The 22,987-nt window shown below is 34.7% G+C and overlaps 2 protein-coding genes across 2 annotated transcripts; both read right to left on the bottom strand.

Moving 5' to 3' along the window:
- Positions 1 to 12,511: 12,511 nt before the first annotated feature.
- On the bottom strand, positions 12,512 to 15,432 carry LOC108213822 (protein RER1B-like). The gene is made up of 4 exons (XM_017385608.2): positions 15,304 to 15,432; positions 14,522 to 14,897; positions 12,919 to 13,099; positions 12,512 to 12,766 (listed from the first exon to the last, which is right to left on the bottom strand). The coding sequence occupies exons 2-4, from the start codon at positions 14,869 to 14,871 to the stop codon at positions 12,722 to 12,724; spliced, it is 576 nt and encodes a 191-aa protein (XP_017241097.1). The 5' UTR covers positions 14,872 to 14,897; positions 15,304 to 15,432; the 3' UTR covers positions 12,512 to 12,721.
- Positions 15,433 to 18,733: 3,301 nt separating this feature from the next.
- Positions 18,734 to 22,956, bottom strand: LOC108215091 (proteasome subunit alpha type-1-B). The gene is made up of 2 exons (XM_017387431.2): positions 22,469 to 22,956; positions 18,734 to 19,492 (listed from the first exon to the last, which is right to left on the bottom strand). The coding sequence occupies exons 1-2, from the start codon at positions 22,817 to 22,819 to the stop codon at positions 19,013 to 19,015; spliced, it is 831 nt and encodes a 276-aa protein (XP_017242920.1). The 5' UTR covers positions 22,820 to 22,956; the 3' UTR covers positions 18,734 to 19,012.
- Positions 22,957 to 22,987: the final 31 nt, after the last annotated feature.

Raw genomic sequence — 22,987 nt, 5'->3', positions numbered from 1 at the left:
AATAAATATTCCGCTGCAAAAGCTAACAAACTTAATAAGGCCAAAGGATCCAAGCAAGTCTGGGTCCTTAAAACTAACAATTAGTGGTCTTTGTGATTGCAGGGCAACAGGAAGAATATTCTAGTCTTGGACAGTGGATGTTCAGGACACATGACTGGAAATAAGTCCCTGCTGTCAGAGTTTGTGGAGAAGGCTGGCCCAAGTGTTTCTTATGGAGATGGCAACATAGGAAGGACTCTGGGATATGGCAACATCAATCTTGGAAATGTCATCATATCAAATGTAGCTCTTGTTCAAGGGCTAAAACACAATTTACTCTCTGTCAGTCAAATCTGTGACAGAGGATATCATGTTGATTTCTATGAAGAACACAGTGAGATAGTAAGCAAGTCAACAGGCAAAGTGGCAGTGATTGCTCACAGACATGGAAATATTTATGAAATCCACCTGCCTACAAACTCTGAAGGAAAAGCAATTTGCTTATCTACAAGAATCTCTGCAGAAGAAAGTTGGAAGTGGCATAAGAAGCTCTCACATCTGAATTTCAACTCTATAAATGAGCTTATAAAGAAAAAGCTTGTGAGAGGACTCCCTGAATCACTACTCACATCTGATGGATTATGTGATTCATGTCAAAAGGCCAAGCAAAGAAAGACATCCTTCAAGAGTAAGACTGAATTCTCAATAAAGAAACCATATCATCTTCTACATGTTGATCTATTTGGACCAGTTAATGTACCATCCATTGCAAGGAAGAAATATGCTCTTGTCATTGTTGATGAGTATACCAGATACACTTGGGTATATTTTCTTCACTCTAAAGATGAAACAGCCTTGCATCTGATGGATCATGTGACACAACTGGACCATGGATCTGAAGACAAAGTGAAGATCATTAGAAGTGATAATGGAACTGAGTTCAGAAATTCAACAATGGAAGAGTTCTGCAAAGAAAGAGGTGTAGTGCAACAATTCTCTGCACCTGGTACACCACAGCAAAATGGTGTAGTTGAAAGAAAAAACAGGACTCTTATAGAAGCTGCCAGAACTATGCTTGATGAGGCTAAATTGCCTACTTATTTCTGGGCAGAAGCTGTTCAAACAGCTTGTTTTACTCAAAATGCAACCTTGATTAATAAGCATGGCAAGACCCCATATGAGATGGTGAAGAAAAAGAAGCCAAATCTGAAGTACTTTCATATATTTGGGTGCAAATGCTTTGTCTTGAAGACTCATCCAGAACAGCTTACCAAGTTTGATTTAAAAGCTGATGAAGGCATTTTTGTAGGTTACCCTCTGATAACTAAGGCCTTCAGAGTCTACAATCTCAGAACCAAGGTGATCATGGAATCCATACATGTGTCATTTGATGACAAGAAAATTATTGGCTTAACAGATATGGATGATCATGAAAAACTGCATTTTGAAAATGAAGAAATATTCTCTGATTCGATAAACTCTGATGAACAGTCAAACTCTGACTGTGAACAAGATATAGCAAACTCTGATGAAAATTTACAAGTTCATGATGATGAAGCACTTGCTGAGGGGGAGCATCAGAATGTTTCAGACTCTACCCAAGACTCATCAGAGAATGCTGACTCAAACTCATCAGAGAATACTGATTCAAACTCTGATAGCACAAACTTAGGGGGAGCTACAGAGAATAATCAACAGAATCAGGAGAGCATGGATCAAGGGGGAGGATCCAATGATGAAAATGGTCAACTTCCACATGCCAGGAAGTGGACAAAATCTCACACACCTGATTTAATAATTGGCAATCCAGAAGCAGGTGTGCAAACAAGGACAGCTACAGCAAATGTGTGTTTACATCATTGCTTTCTGTCACAAACAGAACCTAAAAAGGTGGCAGAAGCTCTTCAAGATGCTGACTGGATACAAGCAATGCAAGAAGAGCTGAATGAGTTTGAGAGAAACAAAGTATGGACCCTAGTACCAAGACCTAAAGACAGATCTATCGTTGGTACAAAATGGGTATTCAGAAACAAAACTGACAGTGAGGGTGTCATTACAAGAAATAAAGCAAGGCTTGTGGCAAAAGGGTATTCACAACAGGAAGGTATTGATTATGATGAGACATTTGCTCCAGTTGCAAGATTGGAGGCAATCAGAATCTTTCTGGCCTATGCTGCTCACAAGAAATTCAAGGTATTTCAGATGGATGTCAAAAGTGCTTTTCTAAATGGGAAACTGGATGAAGAGGTATATGTTGAACAACCTCCAGGCTTTGTGGATCCAAAGCATCCAGACTATGTCTATAGATTGGACAAGGCACTTTATGGACTAAAGCAGGCTCCAAGGGCATGGTATGAAACTCTGGCTCAATTTCTTCTTGAGAATGGATTTACTAGAGGTACCATAGATAAAACCTTGTTTTATTTGAATCATGGTAATGATCTGCTTTTAGTTCAAATCTATGTTGATGACATTATTTTTGGCTCCACTAATGCTAAACTCTGTCAAAGATTTGCCAAGCTCATGCAGTCTAGGTACCAAATGAGCATGATGGGGGAACTCAGTTACTTTCTGGGTTTACAAGTTAAACAGACTGAAGATGGGATTTTTATAAATCAAGCCAAGTATACCAGAAATCTTTTGAAGAAATTTGGTATGCAAGACAGTTCAGCTGCAACTACTCCTATGGCAACAGCAACCAAACTAGACAAAGACACTGGTGCATCAGTGGATATCACAAACTATAGAGGAATGATTGGATCTTTGCTTTATCTGACTGCAAGTAGACCAGACATCATGTATGCCACATGTCTATGTGCAAGATTTCAGGCAGATCCAAGAGAGCCTCATCTGATTGCAGTAAAGAGGATATTCAGATATCTCAAGGGAACCACATCATTGGGATTATGGTATCCTAGAGAATCAGATTTTAGTCTAATTGGATACTCTGATGCAGATTTTGCAGGTTGCAAAATTGACAGAAAAAGCACAAGTGGGAGTTGTCAATTTCTAGGAGGAAGACTAGTTTCTTGGTACAGCAAGAAGCAGAAGTCTATTTCAACATCAACAGCAGAGTCAGAGTATATAGCTGCAGGCAGCTGCTGTGCTCAGATTCTTTGGATGAAGAATCAACTGTTGGACTATGGGTTATCCTTTTCTAAAATTCCTATTTATTGTGATAACCAAAGTGCTATTGCTATGACAGGAAATCCAGTTCAACATTCTCTGACAAAGCACATCAGTATAAGATATCATTTTATAAGGGAGCATGTGGAGGAAGGAACCATTGAACTTCACTTTGTTCCCACAGAACAGCAGCTAGCAGACATATTCACCAAACCACTAAGTGAAGCAACCTTCACTAGACTGGTGAATGAGCTAGGAATGATATCAGGAACTGAGTAAACATAATGGTCAGATCTTTCAAATTACCATATGTTTTGCTCACAAATTTGCCATGCTATACTCTGATTGTTAAAATCTGATGACATTCTCTGATGATATACTCTGTGTGCTATACTCTGATGATATTCTCTGATCATCATTCTCTGACGATATTCTCTGATGTTTGTAAACTCTGAATCTTGATTAATGATTTCATTTTTATTTCTCTGAGAAAACAAACCTGTGAAGATACTATGAAGCATGATATGAATTAGTAATCATGAATCTCAGTTCAGTTCTTTAATCTTGATCTCAATTTTGTGCTACTACTTAACACTATATGCATATTGATATCATTGAGACTCTATTACTTCACATATCTTAATTATAAGTGAGACTGACTAATTTGAATTTTCTCTCAGTAAAATTAGACAGTGATTATAAACTCTGATGCTATATACATACCCCTGCAAATAAGCATAGTACTCCTTTGAGATCTTAGATGTCTATATGACAGTGACTGGGAAGACCCAAACACTTACTGGTATTAAGTAATTGCCAAGATTTTATAATCTATGGTGACCAGTCACAATCTCTGATTACTGGAGAAATACTGTTGCAAAAATAATATTTAAAGGTCGTGATTCATTTACACTGAAAAGCGTCCTTGTTGAAAAAAAAAAAAGGGGGTTGGGTTATTTTATATTTTTCTCCATCAGAGTATATCTTTTGTCTATGCCTTGAGAGTTTAAATAAATTATTCTTGTCTACCTTATAATTATGAAATTGTGAAATTCTCTAGTCTCTGATTTAATATGTTAAATCACACACATAATGTCACAAGCACATTATTGAGCTATGGATTTTGTGACAAACTCTGATTTTCTGATGAACTTTCTAAAAATCATGTCTTTATTCTGAGGTACTTAGAAATTTATTTTCTTTGATGTAAATCTCAGAGTTTAAGATTCGAGAGATTTAATCTTGATTTTTAAATCTTGTACATTTCAGGAGTACAAATATTCAGAGAATATGAAGGGAGTATTTCAAACGGGTGTATTGTTAGTGGGTTTACCTCAAAAACATCTTAATAGGAGAACGTGTAATCAGCATTTATAACTGCACATGTTTTACTGCGCTCATGATTATTACTCTCTTTTCTCCATCCCACTAACTCTTATCTACCAGTTAAAAACTGACAGGTGTCCATGTGAACAAAGAGACATGCGTGTACAGCTACACAAAATCTGAAGGGTTTATCACATCAGATTTTATTGCTCATTATTCTCTTATACACTCAATCCCTACACACACTCTCTTCACAAACTCTTATTCTCTTCTCTCCGAAATTCAAATCTTCTCACATACATTTTCTCAAACACTTTTCTCTACTCACAATCTCTGTTAAAATGGCAACTACTACATTCACCCATGCAGGTGTGGACTTTGTCCCCAATAACTATACAACCATTCTTGACACTGCCGAAGCTCCAAGGGATTATCATCCCATGCAGCAATTTCTTGCCCAGAGTGCTATTGCTACAGCTCTTACCGCTCCTGCCAGACTCTTAGGAAGCCAAATCATCAGTTTTTGGAGGACGGGTAAGTACGACAATGGTGGTGAAAATGGATCACCATCAATTGTGTTTTCATTTGAAGGGGAGGAGTATTTTGTTACTCCAGCCACAGTCAGGACAGCATTCAACCTACCAGAGCTTGACACTGCTTATGTCACTAATGGCGATGCAAATCTAAGGACTATGATGACTGACTTGGGCTACTATGATTCTCTGGACAAACTGGGACAATTGAAGCGTCCTGGACTCAGGAAGGAGTGGAGTTTCTTCTTTGATTGCATAACCAGAGCCTTCCAGAAGAAATCTACCAACTGGGATGCAATACCCATGGACATGCTACAAATTGGGTATTCTCTGATCTATTCTACTAATTTCGATTATGGTAGATTAGTTATTAGAAATATTGGTGAAAGAATGCATGAAAATCGTCAAGTTGTCTATTTTTCACGCTTTTGCCAATTATTGTTCAATGCATCTGTTGGAGAGGTAGCATTTGATGATGAGATCAGACCTTTTAAGTTGCATAAAAGGGCTTTCAAAGATCTCATCTCTAAAGATGAAAAGAGGCCAGTTCTCAGGCCATTCCAGGTTCCAGCACAAATAAGGGAAAGACTGAACATGCCTCCAGCAAATCAACAATCTCCAGTCTCTCCCCAAGCACCCAGAACTTCTGCATCCAAGTCCAAAAGGGCTGCAAAGTCTGATGCAGCCCCTTCTACTGCAAAAAGAACAAGAACCTCTGTTGCCACACATGTTCTGAAACCAAACACTGATGAGCAGACAAACACTGATGAGCCAGTAAACTCTGAGGCTCACTTAAACTCTGAGGCTCACTTAAACTCTGAAGCTCCAAACTCTGAGATCCCAGAAAACACTGAAGCTGCTACCCTTCAAAAGCAGAAAAGAAGAAGACTGGTTGCAGCTTATGACTATGATGATCTTGAACCTGCACATGCTGTAAACTCTGAACCTACTCCTACAACAGCCTCTGAACCTGTTCAAGCCAGTCCTCAGAAGCCAGCCAGATTCAAGAAGAGGGCTCAAAAGCCTGCAAGAGCAAAAGTCCCAATCACTGAGATCACAGACTTCACAGTTGAGGAAGACCACACACCATCAACTCCAGTTGCTGAATATTCTCAAGCTCTGATGGTGCTTCCTATCCAAGCTGTTCCTCTCACATCTCCTACAGCATCTACTTCATCCTCTGAAGTAGATGAAGAAATAAAGTGTGATGAACCATTTACAACTGAAGCTGGAGCACATATGTCTAATCCTCATACTCCATTATCTGATCATGGTCCAATTCCTCAATCTCCAATGAAAATTCCAGAGGATGCCATTGTTCATGATACAGCTCCAGAAAACTACAGGTCTGATGAAGTTGAAGAATCTGACAAAGTAGCTATGGAAGCTCTACAGTCTCTTGCTCAGACTGGTGAAGAGCCTATCAAATCACAGTCTGAAGCTCAAGAAAAATCTGCTCAAGATACTGTGGAGAAAGTTGCTGATACTGTTCCTGATGCTGACAAAGCAAACTCTGATGCTGATACTGAGGATGATGATAGTTCAGATACTGACAAGGATGAAAATGATGGAGTTCCTCTGACACAACAAAAGTGGGAGTCTACTAGCCAGTACAATGCAAGGCTACAAACTCTGAATACAGACTCTGAGCCACTTCCCAGGGATCTTCAGGTTGATCCTCCAAATGAAGTATGGGATAAACTCTGGCTGAATCACCAACATTCTCTGGAGCCAGCAAAAGCTGAAGATTTTCTCTCTATGGCAGAAAACAAAATTTCAAACTCTGATGTTATGTCAAGCCTCAAAGGCACAATTCTCTATCTGAAGACATTTCATCCAGCTCATGCTCAGACATCTAAATCCATAGATAGTCTAAGAACAGAGGTGGCAAATATCAAGGAGACAACTGAACTGGAAAAGAAAAGGACCATGCTACCTCTGAAAGAGAATGTACAGAAGCTGGTGACTGCCAATGAATCTCTGGACAAACGGATGACCATGATTGAATCAAATCAAGAAAAGATGTCCAAGCAGCTTGAAGCCATCCAATCTTCACTTTCTCTGATCACATCAATACTGATTCCTGATGAGGATGATGTCAAAAAGGGGGAGAGAGTAGCTCAAGTCAAATGCAAGTCTACTACTCAAACTCTGAAGAGAAAGAAGAAGGATGATGATGATGATATTGATGATTTCACAAAGCACAAGAGATTTCAAGCAGGGACTGGTGGAAGAGTTTCAAACTCTGACAGTCAGAAACAATCTAAGCAAAGCACAAAGTCTGCTCCAACACATAATTTCACATCTGGATCTAAACAAAGACCAGTGATTGGATCAGACAAACCCATGACTGATGAAGAGCTTGCTAGATTGATTTTTGAACAAGAAAATCCAGAAGCCAAATTGGATTTGGAGTTGATTGCTGCAGAGGAAGCTGAGCTGAAAAAGGAACATGTTGAAGCTATAAACTCTGGAAAGATCCAAAAGCCTGCAAAGTCAACTGCCAAACCAAAAGAAAAGGGGATATTGATTAAGGAATCTACTGTTGCTGATCAGAGTTTACCAGTCAAAAAGGTATACTCTGAATATGAATACACTTCCAAGGGTAAAAGCAAAGTAGATGAACATCTGGAAAAAGGCTGGGATAAGAAGAAGTCTACAACCTCTGACAAGGATCAAGTTGTAAAGGAAAAGAAATTAGAAGCTGCAATCTCTGACAAAGCTCATGTTGCAGAATCTCAAAAAGAAAGATTAACCTCTGACACAGCTCAAGTTAATAAGGATGCAAAGACAAACACAACCTCTGACAAGGCTCAAGCTGTGTTTAAACCAACAACTACTCCACTGGCTGGATTTGCAAAGCCTACTCTGATGACTGAGATAAGCTTTGAAAAGGGCTCAATTCAACCAATCTCTCATCGTAAGGCAGGAAGAGATAAAGGAGGGCTGGGATCCAAATATGAAAAATTTGATCAGAGTATAGGATCAAGACCAGATGACCCCTCATCTCTCTGTGCTCCCAAGACTGGAGTATTGCAAGACAAAATGGATAAACTTGATTCAGTCCAGTTGGTGAAGAATGACAGAGGAGATAATGTTCTTATCTACTTCATGTCTGATGGAACAGTGTTTAGAGTACTTGAAGCAGATCTCTATGCTAAACACTGGGAGGAATTGAGATATGTATCACACATATTTCAAGTGAAGAACAAGTCATGCCAACACATCTCCAACCTGCTCAAGGATCAAATCAGAAGAAAGATGGGTATTACAGGAAACAAGAATGCTGGACCTTTCATTCCTAAATACCTCAATCATAAAGGACAGTTGGTGGAGATGAAGAAAAATTCAGCAAAAATTGAAACAATAGGTGGAATCAGAACTCTGGCATTTAATGAAGATTCTGATAAAGCTTACAATATCAGGCTGGATAGGGACTTGAAGAAGAACAAGATCTATGATCTCAGAGCTGCAATTTATCAAACTGGAGTTTCAGATCCAGAGCTGAGAGAGATCAAGAGACAAATGATTACAGTGCTTGAAGAAGCTGAAAGAGAACTCCTCAGAGGGTATCTACAGACAGCAAATGGTGTCTATGCAGCTAAGGAGTAAAGTATCTGTAAGTTCTAAAAGTTTTCTGTTATATAGTTAAACTCTGTTGCATTTGACTTAAATGTTTTGACATCATCAATTATCTGTTAACTTGCACATAACTTATTTATGCACAAGTTGGGGGAGATTGTTAGATATAATTGATGATTACTAATATTCTTAAAGTCTGTTTTAGAACAGGAATCATCAGAGTTTAATCTGGAAGCTGATCAGAGTTTAGTAAAGTCTGACAGAGTTTGATAAAGTCTGACAGAGTTTGATAAAGTCTGACCAGAGTTTACATAGTCAAGACTCGTCAGAGTTTACACGTGGAAGGAGCTCAGAAGCGGATATACTTCAAGGAAGGATAGAAGCTGAGGAGTGATTTGCTGACTATGGAAACTAAACAGAAAACTGGAGCAATTTTTGATTGATAGAATTTATAGCAGATTTATAGGATATCAAATCAGAGATTGATTTTGTAACTGTGTCTATATAAACACAGATTAGGGTTACTCTAGATGAGTTGAGTTATCGAGTACATTGTTAAGAACCCTAGCAGCTCTTAGTGATACATTATAAATCACTGAGAGAGTTTTTGTAACCATTAAAGCTTTGTGAATATAAGAGTTTATTACTTTCAATCTCTTATATTGTCTTACTGTGTTACAGATTGTGATCACTATATCAGATTATATAGTGAGTTTATAGGACCTAACATATATGTTTTTTCCTATTTTTTCATTTTTTTGTGGATTTTTAACATATTTTTTTATTTTTTTAACGGATTTCATTAAAATCAATTGATACTTAACAAATGTGATAACTGCAATTATCTAAATGCAATTTTTTATTAGTTCAATTAGTTGACTGCAAGGTTAAGTTTGGATCCGTTTGCAAGTTTTTTGAGTTTAGTAATCCAATTGCAAATTGTTTATGAGTTTAGTGATTTTTTTTGCGTATTATTCCTCTCAAATTATATTGATAATACAATAGTCTTTTATGATTAAATTAGTTCACCTTCTTCTTAAATATTTTTCATCAAAAAATACAAAATTAAACTAAATTATAATAAGAAAAGAATTTGAGAACACTAATATAAATATGTCTCTTAAGTAGGTCAGTTGATCTAAAATTTTAAAATATGATATCTATAATTTGGAATTTAGATAGCCGTGTAAGAACGATGAATTTTAAAATTAAGCAACTTGACTATTGAAATTTCGGTGTTCACGGTAATAAGATCGCTGAAACAACTAAAATGAATTATAAATTTTTAACTCATATTTCTCTTAAAACTAATCACACATTCATAATGTCCCGTCATCGGGAGAAGATAACATCCAAATTCAAATTACAAAATTATGGATAAGACTCGAATCCTTAACCTCTAGGTATATGAAAAATACATATTCATTGCACTGTTTGGGCTTAAGAAGCAAGGGTTTCTTTTGAGCAGAAACCCAAAAGTGAAGCTGGTCATATGTTTGGGAAAAAAAGTCTAGCGCTTAAAGTTGGCTCCAGAAGCGGAAATAGAGAAGCCAGAAATCTATGCTTTTTTTATTCTCTTCTCACCTTCCAAAACAATAACCTCACTAACAGAAAAACATAGCTGATGTGCTCTTCTTTTACGAGCCTTCACTCTGAGTGTATCTTTGCTGGATTTATTTAATTGTTGGTTTTGCATAAAATGATCCTTAATTGTTACATTATTTTTATTTAAATTATTTGAGTTTAGTATTTTGTATTTAAATTTCTAAGCAAGTTTATCTATTATCAATTTACACTCTTTTAAAAATAATATTGTAATGTACCAAACACCGCATGAACTTAAAAGTCAAATCATCCAAACACTAAAAAAACTTATAAATTTAAGTAGCCAAACACTTCATAACTTAAAATTTTTACTTGTGCTTTTCACTTCTACTCCACTTTTTTATTTTAAACAAGAAGTTACTTCTTTTAAGTTTAGCCAAACGGCCCCTATAACTAGGGGAGAGCATGGCCGGTTCGGCTCGGTTTCCGGATAAAACCGGAACCGCAACCATATAACTTCAATTTTTAAAATCGAAAACCGCAACCACCGGTTCGGATTTGGATTCGGTTTAAAAAACCCCGGTTCGGTTGTAATCGGCTCGGTTTCAATTACAAAACCGGCAAATATAAGAATGAAAAATAAAATACAAATGAGACATATTGGTGCGCGTAATCTAGACTTTAGAAAGACTGAATAATTAATACAACTTGAATATGATCGAAGGAAAAAAAAGCTGGCATGGTTGATATTATGGCTCCTCAACTACTGCAATAACATGCAGGAGGAGCACCAGTCTAGCAAGCTTATGCCCAGATTCACACTACTAGTACACCAGCAGGATCATAATATAACAAAGAAAAAAGACTAGTACATCACAAGGCATATCTCGATACTGCAACCCTTGCTTCAAGTAACATTGATACTTGGATCAATATAAATTCTTATATCATCAAAAATTAATGGCATTTTATTCTTATTATATATATTATATTTATTTATGGAAATAATCGGTTCGGTTCGGATTTTTCCAGTTCGGTTGTAACCAATAACCGGAACCGAACCCATAACATCGGTTCGATTTTTTATTTTTCGGTTTCGATTTCGGATCGGTTTTCTTCGCTACGGTTTTCACTGGTTTTTATCGGTTTCGGTTCAGTTTCGGGTTTTTTTCGATTTTTTGCTCAGCCCTAACTACAACATAGTTGAGAAGAAACAATAGATCTTAACCGATAAATTACACCATAAATTTAGCACTTCATGAAGTATCAATTTTAGCTTCCCCAAAATTAAAATCCTCCTCTTCTCTCTCTCAAAACCCTAGCCTCCCTAGCCTCCGTCAAAGATTTTTGAAGGGGCTTCCATCAGTTTTCACTGGTGGAAAGCCCCGATTCCCTTTTTTTTCCTGTTTTCTTGTTTTGAAATCTTATTTCTCATTCAATAAGTTCCCAATTTATTTGGGTTTTGTTAGTCTCTCCTTCTTGTGAGAGTTGGTTTGTTTTGTGTTTGGTGTGTTTTGATGTTTTTCATGACCGAGGTTATAGATCGGCATGATTTTCATGGGTTTGATTCAGATTTAAAGGTTATCATGGGATCACATCTATGGTCGATTGTTCAGAACACTCAGGTGAAAACCAATCAGATGGAAACAAGTGTGTATATTCAAATCATCTTCAAATCGCTCAGTTGCCTCTCCAAGAAGGAAGGATTCAACAGCGATATTTTTCAGCGTCTGTCCAATTTCGATTGTGTTTGTAGATGCCGTATGGCTTTTAATTAATGAATTAATTCCTTTTTATCAAAAAAAAAAGTATCAATTTTAGCTACACTCGACGAAATTGTATAGAGTATCATCTAATGCCAGCTATATGTATATCCAATATTAAACTATATTATCAGGCTAAAGTTTGAAATAAAGATTGTTCTAATATATTGTTCACTAAAACCGCTTAGGAGACAGGTCTTTAAATGCATGTTATAGGCTTGGGACTAATGAGCAAGTCTAATTTAACGGAGGCATTGTTAGATTAAATCAATTTGCTCGTCAAGAGAAATAAATGATATTCTAGAAATTTCTAGAATGATTTGAAAGAGGACAAGATTCATGTATTCACCTGAAAAGTCAAAGAGTTAGTAAATTGAATTTAGTCTAAAAGAAAAAAATGTAAACATTGAATCATGCTAGAAAGTTTGGCTATATATAACTTCTAACATTCAGTTGTATTTGATCAAGGAAATTAGCAGTATTGCAGAAACAAGATTTCGGTAGGGAAAACTTGAAAAATGTCAATTATGAATTTTAAGAATTGATGATGTTTGACATCCATGCAAAGGCGCAACTACTTTGCTAGGCAAAGTTTTCAATATCTTTATATACATATTGAACATATCCAAACAGAGGTTCAGTTCAGAAACTAGGTGATATATTAAACTAACAAAAGTAGTCACCAGCTTCAAATATCCAGCTTACATCAGCTTTTGTTAAAAAGAACTAGAAAAATCTGCAATATAATTCATTAATTAGCTATAAAGAAACATTTAGAATATAAACACATATTTCAACTGAAACTCTAATCCAAGTTGTGTGTGTCAGTCCTATGAGGTGCCCATCCTATCAGAACTACGTTCAATTTCAGTCCCTTGGTGAATTTCCACCACTCTTCTTTCCGGCGTATGTCTGCCATGATATAATAAATGAAATACATGTTATTCTCAATATATTGCCAAAAGATAAGTTCCCGGAGTAAAATCTTAATTTCTAATTAGTACAAACAAAAGGAACAATTACACTAAAATGAGGAATTAAAACTCAAACAAACAAACTCTCACCTGTTTTCCTAAATTTAGAGGGACGTATTTGTATTTAATCATGTGCATGATTTGACGCTTCATTGTGAGAACAAATAGAACAATCCAATAGCATAGAAGTATAGGCCAGAAAACAGGGACATCAAACAATGAAAAGAAAGTCATTAAAAAGGCCACACAGAAAGCCTTGGTGATTGCATACCTGGAATTAAATCAAAGCAACGACTATTGTGAGGCAAATACATCATGATCAATTCTCTTATGAATGAAGCTATAGACAATCAAAATAAAAGCAATAATTGTGCATATGCGCGTGATACTTTTCTTATTCATCATTCTCTCAATAAAAATTATCACCTTGTGATAAAATAAAACTTTTATAGACCCAAGAATTCTGGCCTCAATTAATTTTTAAGAGGTGACAGCTAAATTTGAACAAAAATATATCTTATTTTACAAGGACAAGGGATAAAAGTAATAAACTTGGGAGCAGTACTTACGCACCTCTGGCCGGACAAGGACAAAATTTAATAAAAATATTAAGTTGAAACATTTTGCCTCTTGGTTAAAGATGCTACATGAACTTTTTATTATTTTTCATAGCAGATTTTCATCCATTTCAATCGATGAAAATAATGCTCATCCCACAACTCATTATAGTAAAATTTAAATTTAATTTAAAGCATCAAAGATTTACTTGTGGCACATTATACAAAAAATGTGAACTCAGTAACCTAGTTAATAAGGTACATGGGCAAAAGGACAATAGATGTTTATAATGTTCTGAAAGATAAAAAATATTAAGTACTAGTCTTTATATATGACCTTAAAGTTTGAAAGTAATATAAAAATATCTTTATTTATTTACATGGATAAGTAATTCTTTGTTGATATTCAGCGATTCAATGCATGAATCAGTGTCTGGTCTAGGATAAAGCTGAGGCATCAATGAGTTAGACCTTCAACCTGACAGATAAAGGTTAACCTATGAACCTAACACACAATAAGATCAGTAACTAAACATGGTGGTGCGACTCGTTGATACATAATTTCTTTACCTCTACAATTACAATATACTTGCATAATAGTTGATCGTATATCATAGATTCTATTTACTTTATTCATCTATAATAGTATGTCACGAACCAAGTGAGTCAAGGACTGTATTAATATCAGAACAGGTTTGGGAAATTAACTCTCTGCTAAAAAAATAACTTCTATACTTAACTTCAATTCAACCAAATGCAAGGAGTAAAAAGTATCTAATTGTAAGCCTGGATGAAAAGGAAGCAGGATAATAACGAATTTCACGAATGACGTTGATACTGATAATAACTGCCTATGATATAACTCACAGAATATAAAAAAACACATTCCATTTCCAACTATGAATATTGAAGGTATCTAGTTCCCCCATTTCTCTGAACATATATAAATTAACATGTTCTTCAAAGTATATCAACTTGTATCCATTCACAGCGAAGCCAAAGTAACACCTAAAGCGATTATAATGCAGAGGACAAATAACGTACAATAGGCAAGTGAGATGTAAAACTAACATAACTTGAAGAATAATAATACAGAAGACAAGTAATAATAGACAAATAAGATATGGCAATCTAACCAGAACTTGAACTCAGGAAGCCGACGAATGAAAGGCCTGAACTCATCTGTTTCCTTCGTAGGCAACTCAGCACCATCCAAAGCTTCCAATTCAGGATCAATTTTGGGTGAAAGAAACCCAATTAACAGATTCAGAATATAGATCCCGAGTGCATAAGTGACAATGTAGAATCCTTGAAGTATATATACCCGTAAGAGATATACAACAATAACAACAAGAGTTCCTATCCACCTATGGACGGGAAGAGGAGTGGACTTATCCAAATAATACTGAAAAACCTTGGAGAAATCATTTTTCAAGGTAGTTATCGGTGCCAGTGGCGAGGCACCTTCACCTAACACTCCCTCCATGAAACGAGCTTCAATCTTTTGCAAAACTATCACAAAAATTCAAAATACCATGAACAATCACAAATTTTCAAATTTAATATGTTACCACCTTGAAAAACTAAGCTTAATAACAATTCCACCAAGTAACTTGTACACATAAATTACTACTCCTCAAAATTTTAATGACATCCAAAATCATTATTTTCTCTTGATCACAATACAATCCTAATAAATTCTCTGGTCTAGATACAATTGATTTGAATCGATTTAACTGCAGTATATTGGAGTAATTGAAAATTATGAATCTATACTAGATATACAACATTTACTTAAATATGATTCAAATTGATACACATAAAAATCACACAATACACATAATTTGTGGAATCAAACAAGATTATAAACATGAAAAGCATAGTAAAGGGTGTAGATGAAGATGTATAGTAATTTTACCTGCGAGCGTAATTTTAGTATTCTGATAGAAGAATGTAAGCAATGCTTGGACAAGATCAAATCTGTTACGTGTCTATGTTTCTCAAACTCCAAATAAATGTTTCTATAAAAAGTATTAGAGAATGAAAGGTGTTGCTAAATACAGTTTTGATTTTACTTAACACAGTTCGCATAAATTACATTAATAACCTTATTAAAATTTTGTGCAGAAAATGATAATAGCAAGGGTATCAAATGCCAAGTTTATTTGACTTGAATGCACTCTATTAAATGTGTCATCATATATCTGTTTTCAATGATGTGCCTATGAACACATGTTAAACACCAAATTTCATGTATTTAGCTTATTTTGATTGGCGACTATTTATTAATAATGATTGCCCCCCTGCACATACATGAACTCTGCCAATCAAAACAAGCTAAATCTATACTATACTATAATAAGCCTACATGGATATACTTTGTAGTACAATGTTTTAGTTATATTTTTTGGTTTGGTACTCTCCTTTTGGTACTACAAGTTTACAAATATGGAGTCTATTAGTCTTACATTATTAAACAGTTTCAAATATTAAAAACACTCATAACAACACATTATCATATAATATTTCCTTTAAAAAAATTTAATGATGTTATGCGTATACAATTTTGAATATCTATTTTAACAAGAATCTTCATATAGCTTTTTTAACTTTAACATGTTCTATTTCAATATAAACACGAACCATTACATAACTCTTTTCAACTCTAATCTTAAAAGTTATTGTTGTCGAAAAAAACCAATATTACAAAATTACGTTGAAATTCGATTGATTGGATTAGCGGATCTTTCAAAAGTATTACACGATCGGCTATGTTTGGAAAAGATTTGAATTTTCTGATTTTTTTATTTTTAAATCTACGTGTACTAAATTCGGATTAAATGTACCAAAATCCTAATGTATATATATATTTATTCGAGTTTGTCCATTTTCAAGTAAACGGGAGAAAATATAGTCAGTTGAATAATATAATTTAATTAAAATTCAATTCATTAATACTAAAATACTAATAAAATGATGTTAAAATTTAAATTATAGATAATAAATTACGAATTATATACCCGTCTGTGCTTTGCACGGGTTAAAGGCTAGTATATCAAATTTATCACTTCGCATGTGTTCATGGCACATGCTAGCCAAATCCATCATATATATATATATATATATATATATATATGGAAACCGGTTCACAGCCACCGGTGGATAAAGACCGGTTTCCAGCCACCAAATCATAACCACTCGTTGCTGTGATCCTGCCGTTGAAAAAGAGACTCCCCGCAATGAAACATTGCAACCCCGCAATGAATCATTGCGGGTATACATGTCCCCGCAATGAAACATTGCAACCCCGCAATGAATCATTGCGGGTATACAAGTCCCCGCAATGTTTCATTGCAGGGAGTCTCTTTTTATTCCCTGGACCCTTTTACCCCTCCCTTCACATATTATATGCCTTGTAGAGTTTATTAAATTAAATTGTTATCATTTAACATTTTAAATTATATTAAAAATATTGTTAAGATTTCGTCAAAAAAAAATATATTGTTAAGATTAGAAGTGGTGAGAAAATTTTAATTTTTCTTAGTACAATATATGAATAATCATTGCGGGGGATATTTTTTTACTCCAAAACAACCAAATAAGGATTCGAACATTGTACCTTGCAGTTTCAGGACAAGTAATGACACCAGTTTGACAATAGATGTTTTTCATTGGTAGTCGTCCATTAAGAAGGAGATATATAAACTTTGAAATAAAATTCAATAATAAATAAATTTTACTATATATTGAAATTGATAATGTAACTTAATTTAATTTCTTATTTAATTAATAATATAAATAATTTAATTTAATTAATAATTAAATTAAATTAATTTTATATTCAGGCATTTTAATTAATTTTATACTCTATAAAATTCAATTTTTATATCAAAATAATTTAATTTAATCAATAATATAAATAATATAATAAATAAATAGTTTAATTATTTAAAATTTAAACAAAAATATTTTTAATACAAATATTATAAAAAATAAATTCACTTCAGTTACAAAGTATTGCGAGATGTTAAAAATATTTATTTTATATAAATAGTTTATAATATTAAAAGTTTAAATGAAACTATTTATTTTAATATAAATAATATAATAAATAAGTATTTTATATTATTTAAAATTTAAAAAAAATATACATATTAATATAAACAATATAATAAATAAATAAGTAGTTAATATTATTTAAATAAAATATAGGTGCATGTGGCAGAAGGGTACTGAGGGTATGAATTTTTCACTAGGCTTCCCGCAATGTATCATTGCGGGTAACTAACACCCAGCAATGAAACATTGCGGGTATTGACTACCCCGCAATGTGTCATTGTGGGAGTTAATTACCCCGCAATGTTTCATTGCGGGGTTGCAATGTTTCATTGAGGGGATTCCTTCTCATCCAACGGCTCAGATCTGGTGGTTCACTATCCAACGGTGGCTGTATAACAGCCCCTATATATATATATATATATATATATATATATATATATATATATATATATATATATATATATATATATATATATATGCAAGTTACCGTGCATAATAATTGTATTATACTTGTTAGTGAAAAAGGCTAGCTTTTATAATATTAAATGTATTTTAATTTTGAAATTTGAAAAAACCTATAGTATGATTTATGATTTATGATTTAAATTTAAATGATTATTAATAGTTAAAAAATAATTTCCCTTCCATCAAATATGTCATTTTTCATTATTTTTAATATAATTATGATTTATAAAAAGATGATTTTCTTAGACGGTACGTGAAATTAAGTTATGTTGTGATAAGATTGTTCAATATTTTGTGTCATTCCTGACATGTGAACAAAATTAATTTTTATGCATGCGAACACCCTCAACACAGAATCAAATATGAAACTACACTCTCTCCTTAGATGCTTCTTAGTCAGCCTGGTCAAATCCACCTTATTAGCATATCTTATCATGCCAGAAATTGATAAATCTCATTCTCAATAGAAGGAACTGCATGATTCCCCACGGGCAACCCCAAAGCATAGTTCATTTCATTTTTATCAAATGTGATGCTAACATCCTTAATCTTACATCTCACCACCTGTTTGAAGCTTTCTTCATTATTTGTACATTTGACCATAACACTGTTCCAAAATTCAGCAAGAACAATAGTGTGCGTAGTGGAGTTTGCAGTTAAGACTAGGAGCAACATATTAGCCCCTCATCATTTGAACAAACACTTATATCGGGTACTGGTCAGAGAGCAGTCAACAATGGCAAAGTAGTTAGTGATTTTTGGTACTTTAGGAGTAGCAGGTGTTACAATAAAGCGTGTGAATTTTGCTAGGGAAAAACCTGAACTTAATCATAAACAGCATGTATTACGATAAACTCCACAATACTCGCATGTAAATTTGCTACGAAAAAACCTGAACTTACTCATAGCATCCATGTATCATGTAAAAACAGAGTTCAAGAGAGGAGAGTTTGCACCAACGAAGCCAGGAGATAAATAAGAAAGTAAACGAAAACAATCGGAGACAATTGTTCATGGTACCACCCATAACTGTGACCTCATTTCTGCTTAGAAAGTCTCATTCTAGGACAATGTTAACAGACTGGCATTCAACTTTTATATCCTCAAATGTCCATAGGAGCTACATCTGGCTGGGCTGGGGGTCCCTGGTCAGTAGCAGGACCTGATTCTGCTGCAGTTTGGTCTGGAGTATCACCTTCAGCAGCAGGAGCTTCTTCTCCAGCTATCTCAAATGCATCAATTAGAGCTTGTACAGTTTTTTGATCCAATACCTGAAATGCCTCTCCTACTCCTAGCACAGCAACAGTACATATGGAGCTCGTAAGCCTTTCACCTTGCAAGGTTTCCCTTATGGCAAATAGTGCATCCTTCAGAAGGCTTTCCCTAGATGAGCTGCTGAAGCTCTCAAATTTGCGCTCTAAGTATGTCTTTGCCGCTTGTGAGCGAGAGCCAATAGCGAAAGCTTGATACTCAAAATAATTACCACTTGGACAATTGTAGTAGAGGTGAGCTCCAGATTCATCCAAACCAGCTACCAGCAGACCAACACCATAAGGTCTTTTCCATGAGCGCTGAGTGCAAACCTGACCATTTTTATACATAAAACAATATAAACAGATCAAACTGCCATCTTTACAGCATGCCAAATAGAAAATAATATAAGCACCTCAAGGTTTTATTCCTTTAAAGCAACAATATTAGTAACATATTGATTAAACAAAACAAGTATAAGGCTGACAAATACAACTCTGTTTTGTCAAAATATAAATCAAGGAAAACAAACAGCTAAACATTCCCCAGGATCACAATCAATATGAACATATCTATTTTGATATTCCAATTTGAGATTTATAGTAGCAAGGCTTTTATTGATATATCCAAATAGAAAAACTGAAGTTTAACTGAAAAAATTATAAATTCATATATTTGTTGGGTTTGCAAGTAATATCCAACCTGATGCTAAGAAGTTCTGTTTACTATGAAAAAAACTGCACACAATATCATAGCCAATCAGAGCAATGCAAATCAATTATGTTACTACTATAGATTGATTATTACTATTTACTATAGCTTGTTCCATATCTTGAAATTTGAAAAAATAAATTTTTAACAGACAACAAACAAAGGGAAGGCAATTAGTAGAGATTGGTTATATCAATAACTTATTACAGTCCAAAGAAGGAAACAGCTTGATTAATGAATTTGTCTCGATAAGAAAAGTTCGCATTGCCTCTAAACACCCAATTTACATTTTCCTATTTTGTTTTAGCAAAGGGTACTGATTCCGGAAAAAAAGTAGAACATGCATTACTTTAAAATTTGGTCTATTTAGCTTAGCACAAATTTAGACCAGAGGCAAATTGCAAATATACTTAAAAGTTTTACTGAAAAATTATCCATGAAACTGTCAAAATGATTACTCAACCAACCTATGGCACTGAAAATCCACTAGCTTCATGTGAACTATATAATACAAAGCCATGATGAGTTTGAGTAGCCAAAATATGCCTAGAGTTTCTACACCTAAACGACATCTTTATGATTACTGATTAATTATTTTAACACTTTCCTCAAGTCTGGCAATATAAGATTCTGTGAGTAACAATTGTCCAGAGTTTAAAAGGCAATCACAATTAAAACTTTTTACATCAAAATCAATAATTGAGGAAGCTTATTGTTTCACAATTCGAAGGACCGGAGCAAATATCCTATTTCCAGAGAATATACAAGTTTAATTTAGAATCAAAAATGACAATTGCCTTTTAAGCTAGGAGCAGGTGTCGCTGTTTATAATGGCAAATAAACACCATGGGGGACTAAATTGAACACGTCCCACACAGGTTTCACAGTAGAGATTAATTTAGTTTCCATCTATATTACTCTGACTATGGTACGAAGTGTCGGACACGACACATATCTGAATGGCGGACTCGAAAAATCTTATATTGGGGACACGGAGACACTATCCTTTTTTCCGGATACAGGTACGTGGACACGACATAATACATTAATAAGCAGGCATTGTAAGTAGATACCTAAACAGAAAGTACTCTCTCCGTAAATTAGATAAGTTCGTTGACTTTGCGCACACAATTTAAGATGCATTGACCGTATAGCTACATAATTTCTTTTAATAAAAATTCCTGGAAAATAATAATTTAAGTATGAATTTCTTATTTATAAGAAAAATTATAAAAATAGGCGATCAATGGCTTTACATTACATGCCTAAAGTCAATTAGCTTATCATCTAATTTGGGATGGAGTAGCTATCAAGTTCTTATCAAACAAAATTTAAGGCAACTTATATTAGGGGCACGGGGATGCAGTCCTATTTTTTGGATACGGGTACCGGGACATGACATAATACATTAATAAACAAGCATGATAAGCAACTACCTAAACCAGAAGTAACTATCAAACTATCAAGTTCTGATCAAACACAATTTGTAAAGAATTTTGCAAATTAAGGTTCTCTGGTTTTTTGTTTTTGCTTCTTTCTTTTTGTTTTTTTTGGTTTTCATTGTATATTCAACTTATATGAGGTCTTTTAGGTAGTCATAGTGTCCATGTAATAAGTGTCGTGTCGGATACGGGTACAACTACCTAACGAGTAACATAACTCGACATATTTAAGGTGTACATCTCTCCCTCCATCCCAAATTAGATGAGCTAGTTGACTTTGGGCACGTAACTTAAGGTGTATTCACCGTCTAGTTCCGAAATTTATTTTTTCAGTTTTTCTTTTGTAAACGAAAATTTCATGTTCCAATTTTTATTTGCAAAAATAAAAATTTAAAAATAAGTAATGTAGCTATGCGGTCAATGAACTTTAAATTGTGTGCCCAAAGTCAACGAGTTCATCTAATTTGGGATGGAGGGAGTATTAAAAAAAGAAAAAGCTTAGTGTAACCTACTGGCTCTTTTGCAAATTTGAATTGAACCAAACTTATTTACACAGCCAGTGGTGATGAATTAGAGACTCCTATTTCACACGTATATCAACCGCATTTCAGAACAAAATCATGCAAATCTTATGAAGACCAAGATGTACCACAATTTTTATCTAGACACTAGTTCTTCTTATTTCCCACCTTGTTAAATTCCACCAGTCCACATTTAGGTGTAACTAAATTGTGAAAACCAATAATTAAGAGGCAAAGAAACTAAACCTAACATCTGTTATCTTGCTTCAGAGCGTGGCACCTTCAAAGCTTACACTTCTGTTGCTCGATAATCTAATCTTAAATCAAACAAAACATACACCAATGAAAAAGCCCAAGGCAATACGAATCTGTTTCCTCCAACAAACACTTATATCAAATCCTTACTCATCTCAAAACCATAATTTCGGCAAATCAAATACAGCATTTTATGTAACAACATATATCTTAAACCTACGATAAACCTCTATACCTTAATAGAATATTAGCAATTTATAGACACTCTATTTATTCTGTTACAACCAATTTACTTCTACCGGAATTCATAGACACTAACTTACGCAACCGAAATTCACAATATATTATTGAAAATGAGGAGTTTGGAAAAGTGTATGACCTGAGCCTTATCGGCGAGCTGAACAACGAGACGGCCAACCGGAAGCGGAGACTCATAAGAATAGCTATAATTAATACACTCAGATCTCATATAGCGAGACAACACACGTCCATCGGCAGTAAGACCAGCGATAGCCACTCCGATATGATCATCCGCCTTAAAGATCTTCTTTTGATGAGAAGAAAGCTCGGAATTAGACTTGTTAACGCAGGCGAGAACGACGTGAGTCTTGGATCGGAGACCGATTGCAGCAGAGCCTTGTTTCACAGCCTCCATTGCGTACTCTACCTGGAATAACCGACCCGCCGGGCTCCATGTGGTCACGTCGGTGTCGTATTGGTTGCGGAACATGGTGTTCTGATTGGCTTTACGGCGTCGTTTGGGAGGGGTTTGGGTTTTGATTATAGAGGGAGGTGTGTTGAGTGAGTGTATTTGTATTTGGGGATTTGGGAGTTTGTTTTGTTTTCTTTTTGTTCAAGCTAGCAGGAGTTGAGTTTAGATTGTAAAAATTAAAAGGAA

This window comes from Daucus carota, chromosome 3, assembly GCF_001625215.2.
Source record: "Daucus carota subsp. sativus chromosome 3, DH1 v3.0, whole genome shotgun sequence".
Lineage (NCBI taxonomy): Eukaryota > Viridiplantae > Streptophyta > Magnoliopsida > Apiales > Apiaceae > Daucus > Daucus carota.
The sequence above is the reverse complement of the archived record's forward strand: the minus strand, read 5'-3'. Positions and strand labels throughout refer to the sequence as shown.